Source organism: Colius striatus, chromosome 5, assembly GCF_028858725.1.
Source record: "Colius striatus isolate bColStr4 chromosome 5, bColStr4.1.hap1, whole genome shotgun sequence".
NCBI classification, from domain to species: domain Eukaryota; kingdom Metazoa; phylum Chordata; class Aves; order Coliiformes; family Coliidae; genus Colius; species Colius striatus.
In genome coordinates this window covers 26,401,984-26,408,735 of record NC_084763.1, presented here as the reverse complement: position 1 = coordinate 26,408,735, position 6,752 = coordinate 26,401,984, and the positions used below count along the sequence as shown (strand labels likewise).

At 54.5% G+C, this 6,752-nt stretch overlaps 1 protein-coding gene across 1 annotated transcript; it reads right to left on the bottom strand.

The window, feature by feature from the left end:
* Positions 1–1,516: 1,516 nt before the first annotated feature.
* On the bottom strand, positions 1,517–4,314 carry SP8 (Sp8 transcription factor). Its single transcript, XM_061997083.1, has 2 exons — positions 4,086–4,314; positions 1,517–3,010 (listed from the first exon to the last, which is right to left on the bottom strand). The coding sequence occupies exons 1-2, from the start codon at positions 4,104–4,106 to the stop codon at positions 1,517–1,519; spliced, it is 1,515 nt and encodes a 504-aa protein (XP_061853067.1). The 5' UTR covers positions 4,107–4,314.
* Between the last annotated feature and the right edge of the window lie 2,438 nt (positions 4,315–6,752).

The following is a 6,752-nucleotide window of genomic DNA, read 5'->3' as shown; positions in this document are numbered from 1 at the left end:
ACAACCAGTTTGCAGCATTGCAAACTGCTAAAGTAGTGTCAGGAGTGTTTATTAACATTTATCAATATTATTTTCAGGAAATACACATAGGCCAACATTAGTTCAGTTTCACTCGGACAGTTTATTTAATACATGGGTCGTGGCAAACCCACTTTATGAAATATAGGAGAACTCTCACTGTAACTATACCTGAACTGCCAGTAAATGCAAATAAGTACATGCTCCATTAAATTAAATGTCATTCAACATTTATCAAATATTGTTTGCTTAATTACAGTTGTATGCCTACCTAAATTAATATTCAAGCAAAACCTGTATCCTGAAGTGCGATTTGATGTACGCTTCAAGGAACGAGTCCAGAAAAAAAGGATGCAGTGAACCAGGACTGCAACAATAACGCTTTCTCATGACAGGAAAAGAAACATTTTTTAAAAATTAAAAAAAAAGAAAGAAAAAAGAAAAAACCTCAAGTATACTTCAATATATTTTCAAATATTTACTGGAAGTAATTTACATGAAAAATACTATACAAAATCGTCTCCTGGACAACTGCACCTCACACCGATACATTGGTGGAGTTTTATTTAATTGTTAGCTAATCTAGAACAATTCCCCAGTTGTACAAACCTATAGGTTCAGACATATTTTACAAATATTTTCTTTTCCTATTCCCTCCCCCCGGCCTCCCTTTTTGGCATTGGAACTACAGCTTCGCTTTGAACCCCACGGTGCTTCTTCATTTGTTTGGACTTTAAAAATATATGACTTTCAACCTCATTATTTTCAGCGTATTTCACGATTCCCACTCAAACGGGAATTATACAAATGCGCTGGCAAACGGAATGAAATTTGGACTCGAGAAGGTAAACGGTTTGTTACAATTTAAAAAAGAAAAAGAAAAAATTAAAAAAGAAAAACCAAGGGGTAAGCACACTTCTGCTCTGATCCCGGGAGCAGAAGGGCTTTGGGCAGTTAACGAGAGGAGGGCAGTTCTGAGTCTCAGCTCGGCGCTGCGTGGGGATAAGGATGCCGGCTGCGGCGCTGCCGTCGGAATCCCCGCCCCGGGGCAGCTCCAGCCCGCCCGCCTACCGCTCCCGGGGTGCCGCTGCTGCACCGGGGTGCGGCACGATTTCCAGCAGGAAACCGAGAGGGAACGTGGCGGGGTTTTCCGCTCTAAAGGCAACCCGAGTGGGGTGTGATGTCTCAAAGGCAAAGGGGAGGGGAGGCAGCCGCGGGGCTGCCCCACGGGAGGCCGCGGCTCTCGCTCCTCGCCAAGCCGCTACCCTGCCCTCGTCGCGCGGGTTACTCGTCCCGGCCGATCCGCCCGTCCCGTGCGGGATTGTGGGAGGACTGAGGGGCCGCCGCGGGGGCTGAGCGCGGTCTCTGCGGAGCCACGACGGCTACTTACGTGTCCGCGTCCCCGCCGCGGGACTGCGCGCCCGGAGGGGGCGGCTTCTGGGGGTGGCGGGACGGGAGGGGGCAGGGGGGCGGCGCGGCGGCCCCGCGCGTCCGCCCGTCACTCCAGGCCGTTGCGGTGGCCGGGCTCGGGGGGCGGCAGCAGCTCCGGGGAGTGGCAGGGCGGGCTGCCGGCCGCGCTGTGCTCGCTATCGGTGTCGCTGCCCTTCTTGCCTCCTGGGCCAGGGCCGCCGCCGGGGCCGCCACCGCCGGGGCCACCGGCACCGCCGGGGCCGCTGTGGGTCTTAACGTGCTTGCTGAGGTGGTCGCTGCGCATGAAGCGCTTGTTGCAGACGGGACAGGCGAAGCGTTTCTCGCCCGTATGGGTCCGCAAGTGCCGCTGCAGCTCGTCGGAGCGGGTGAAGCGCTTGCCGCAGAAGAGCCAGTTGCAGACGAAGGGCCGCTCGCCCGTGTGCCAGCGCAGGTGCGCCTTCAGGTGAGAGGTCTTGCCGTAGACCTTGCCGCAGCCGGGGATGTGGCAGCTGTGCAGTCCCTTGCGCCGCAGACTGGCCCCCGCCGGCCCCAGCCGCTCAGCCTCCTGGCAATTGGGGCAGTCGCAGGTGGCGCGGCCCGAGTAGCGGCGGGCCGAGGAGCGCGGAGAGGCGGCCAGCGGCGCGGCGGGGCCACCGCCCAGCATGGAGCCCCCGGCGCCAGCCAGCGGCGAGGGGGCCGAGTCTGGGTAGGAGCCGGGCAGTACCGGCTTAAATCCGTCCATGAGATGCTGCCCGGCGGGGCTGAGGAGGTGCGAAGAGGCGCCGCTGCTGAAGGCCGAGTGGCCCAAGCTCGAGTAATCCGAGTTGTAGCCGCCCAGCGGCGAGTGGAGCGAGGTCTGGAGGCCACCGGCCGCCGGGTGCAGCGAGCCGGGTAGTGCGGCCGCCCCGTTGGGGCTCTGCACGTCGATCCAGCCGGCGCCCACGTCCCACCAGCTGGAGGCGCCCGCCGAGCCCACCTCGCCGGCGCCCAGCCCCGGGTGCGAGGGCTTGAACCAAGACTCGTAGGGGTGCGCCATGCCCACCCGCGGGTAAATGCCCTGCAGCCCCTCCACCGACGTGTGCACCTTAGAGATGAAGACGGGCTGATGAGTCGCTGCCTCCTGTCCCGCCGCCCCACCGCCGCCGCCCCCGCCGCCGCCGCCGCCGCCGGCGCTGCCCGGCGCCTGGAAGACGGAGTAGTCGTTGGCGAAGGGCGAGCTGGCGGCCGCCGCCGCGCTGCTGGAGGTGAGGGAGAAGGCGCTGGAGCCCGGCGATCCACCGCAGCTGAACGAATCCGAGACGAGTGCGGCCGCCGCCGCCGCCGCCGCTGCCGCCGCTGCCGCCGCCGAGGAGCCGTTGCGCGCCGCGCCCGCCACGCCGAAGCCCGAGAGGCCGGAGCCCACGGCCCCGCAGCTGCCCGCCGAGGACGAGGAGGAGGAGGAGGAGCGTTTCCAGGGGTGGAAGCCTTTGCCGAAAGAGGACGCGCTGTCCGAGAGTGCGGACGGCGAAGGACTGGGGCTGCCGATCTTGTTGCAGGTCGCGGCGAGCATGGCCAGCGGAGTGGAGCCTACCCGCGGTTCCTCCTGCGGGCACAGAGGGGAGAGGGCGGCCCCGCCAGCATCAGGGACGGAGCGGTCCCGCTGCTGCCCACCACCCCGCGCCTGCTCTCGGCCCCGCTCCGCCCCGTACCACACCGCACCTCTCCGCCGCCCGGCCCCGCTCCACACCGCTCTGTCGCCGGGCCTCGGGAGCAAAGTTTCGCGACTCCCGCGGGAGGATCCCTTCACTGGAGCCGGCACCGCGGCTGTGCCGCTAAGCGCCTTCCGGTTTTTTTTGTCACCATCCAGCCCTCCTCCCACGGAGGAGCTTGGGGAGGATTAAAAAAGGGGAGAAGAAAAAAAAAAAAAAAAGAATGGGGGGAAAGCTGCGTCTTGTAACCCTGACTTTAAAGGTGACCCGGCACAGCAGTCCCGGCACAGCGGCAGCTACGTTTCAGCCTCTTCCCTTTCCCCGGGACCTAGTCGGTCCCCCTCCCTCGGGCGAGTAAGACTTAAATATAGAATCTCTCCTTTGGTAGGGAGAAAAAAAAAAAAAAAAATCCAAAACCACTTCCCTAAAAAACTCCTAATTTGTGAACCAACGAAAATTAAATATATATAAATTTTACATCTGTACATATGTATGCATACGCAAGTTCAACGTACCTGCTGGACACGGCGGGTTGTGTTATATTAAAGGGAAATAAAAAGCCACAATCTGTCGCAAATTAAAAATTGCACACGGAAAACGATAGTGCTGGGTTTGGGGTTTTTTGGTTTGGGTTTTTTCCTTCCAGCAGTCACATGGAAAGAAGAAAGACCACTTCTTCAGGGGCAGAGGAACAGCACAGCCCAGGCGCTGTAGGTTGTTTCTACAAATGCCCTTAAAACCTTTTCCTGCTCACTGAAAAGTGATTCTGCCCCCTTTCCCCCCTCTCGCTCTTTCTTTTCTCCTAAACTCACTTGTACTTAAGTTAAAAGAAAAAAAAAAAAAAAAAAAAAAAAGGCTGAATAGAGGAGACTGATAGCCCCGGTCAAGACAGGGGTGATTTTAACCCCATCCAATCGACAATAAAAAGAAACCAATTAAACCAGCAAGAGAAAAAATCCTTAGACTCACCCCTAGAAGTGAAGTTGCCATCACACAAAAGTGCCCTCCTCTCAGAGGATCTTTTTTATATTGATAAATCAGAGGCAGTGTTTTTTTTAGAGGTGTGCAATACAATGATCAGTTCCGCCCATTCCACCACAATTGTAGCTCCCTCGCCGGCTTTGAAGTGCCGCTGAGCCGCCGCCAGCCAATCCCTGGTCCCGCCGCCTCGCTCGACGACGTGACTGCGTGAGGTCATCAGCGCCGTCGAGCTCCACCGAGACGGCGGGGCTCGACGGCACTGATGACCTCACGCAGTCACGTCGTCAAGCCGTGCGGGCCCACAGTCCCGGTCCGCCGGGTCGCCTCTCCTCGAGTCGGGATGCTTAATGTCGGACACACCTTTACATCACCATCTGCTTCCCCCCCGCCCTTGTCTGTAATCTGCTACAGGTTATTTTTGTAGCCTTTTACATTTGAATTTGTAATATTTGTAATATCATCATCCCAGCGTTACTATTATTTTTACTATGGGAGACTGCAGGAGCATTCCAGCTCCCGCGGAGTACCCCCACTCCACTCTCATCTTGCTCACTCGTCCCTCATCCATTTTCTGCTGGTACTTGTCGCAGCAAGGGGTGGGGGGAGCAATTCAGGATGCTCTGTGAGTCCCCCTTCCCTAGACCGACCGTTTCAGACATGATTCTCAACCGTGGGGTCCCATAGCCGCCCCAGGAGAGGTGCCCCTGCAGGAGATACACGGAGGAGCTCCGCGGAGCTCGTGCCGGGGGAGCCCACACGAGCGGCACCGGCACAGCTGGAGCTGGCTTGTCGGCCGGCCCTCGCCGTCTCGTCCTGAAGCGGCCCAGGGGTCGGAGCTGCTCGGTTCGCTCCACTCGCCGAGCACCAGGAGGCTGCGGGGAACGGCCGGGACGGCCTCGGGGGTGACGCAGGGGGAGTAGCCACTAGGGCTGTCCTGGCCTGGCCTCGCTCGCCCAGGTGTGCTCACGCGAGCGGGTTTTCCGGGCAACGTCGTGGCAGAGATCTGCTTTCATGAGGGCTGTTTTTCTGTCGGCCGCGGTTTTGACCCGTTCCTGTGCAGTAGGGATATTGACTGTATATCATATCTATTGATCAAGGGGGTAACGTACATTATCATACTTTGAAGTAAGAGTGAAGTAAATTAATGAACTGCTTTCTTTCTCTGAAGGCTGACGGTTACCATAAATGTCGCGTTTCTCTCTGCGAGCTGCTCTGAATGATTTTAGCCTGTTGAGAAGGCGTGACAGGCCAGCCCAGGAGGAGGAAGGGGTGGGGGAAGGAGGGAACTCCGTTTAACAAATAAAAAAGAATTAACTTCATTGCTTTGGTCTTCTTCTATAACGATATTCATTTTTTTCAGACCTAACGCACACTTGTTTAAATTTTGGGTTTAATTTAATCAATACTATCACCCGCGAAGAGGGGAAGAACATTTCCTGGAGATACTCCCTTGTATGAACGCTTATTAACTTTTTATCTCTACTTCCTTTAGCTGCTGGCGGTGGGGAGGAACTATTAAGACATAGAACAGAAAGCGGAAGAGCAAAACAAGCCATCGTTAGGATTATATTTTAGATGAACAGTAAATCGCATTTTGTGGTATGCCAGGTTAGGTAAAAAGGCTGACACGCATTCCTTTCAGTCCAAGAAAGTCTGAGAGACTTTGCCGTCCATCGGGGAAGGCTAAGGCGTTAGTGATATTTCTCTTTTCGGGAGAGCTTCGCCATTTGGCTCTTCAATTCGCATCCGTATTTTGTCTGCACTTGTCTGCCCGGAGGAAACGTGTCCTTTCCTGATTTCTTCTGTATTTGTTTTTCCGATGCTGATCCTGGCGGTTTTGATTTGGGTCCGAAAGTCCCTAATTTTCAGCCCGCTTTTCCTTTAAAAGCATCTAGGAAAATAAGAAAAACTCATTATAAAAATAGTCGTCGGAGTCTTTACAAGGGAACTCAACGCGGGGGGGGGGGGAGAGAGGGAAGGCAAATACATCAGAACCGATTAGAAATCACAAAACTCCTAGCAGTGGCATCCTTCTACTACTCTGATAATTTCCCTGGAACTGGGAAGGCAGCAGCTTCTGAACTTTGAGAGCGGTGAGCTGATCTTTGCTGAATTCTCCCGAGAAACATCTGTAACCTTCCCCCTTTGCATACTTTGCTTGTTGGGCAAAGGATTTAAGGAAGCTTACAATTTTGTTTGCATTTGCGTTATTGACCACTGTACTTAAGGGTGCACTACATCAACAGAATATGCAGGTGGGGGCTGGCGGGGGCGGGGGGGCAGGGAGAGCCAGTAAAGAGAGTTTTCCCCGAAATTAATTAAAACTTTTTTTTTTTTTTACCCCCATTTGAAGCTTAATGTACGGGAGTAGATAAATGTTCGTGCTGTTTCTTGAAAACCTGTGGGATCCACTCTCAATAACGCTAAAAATCTATTAGCATTCTGTATGCATCTGCAGCATAAATTTCATTTGAATTTCAAATTTAATAAACCAGGAGGTTTTTAATCATCCCTGGTTTTATTTGTTTGATATTAACATGCTTATTGACCGGGTCTGTTGACCAGTTTGATCATTACAGGACAGCAAAAAGTTAATTAAAACGACCACAGCTCCTTAATCATATCATCTGTCTCATCCATGTCGCTCCCTTTATT

What these genes read in the sequence shown, in the direction of transcription:
- SP8 (XM_061997083.1), bottom strand. Translation starts at nt 4,106, where the DNA reads ATGGCAACTTCACTTCTAGGG. An exon ending in TGGCAACTTCACTTCTAGGG is followed by an intron (nt 3,011 to 4,085) that starts GTGAGTCTAAGG and finishes CTGTGCCCGCAG; the next exon opens with GAGGAACCGCGGGTAGGCTC.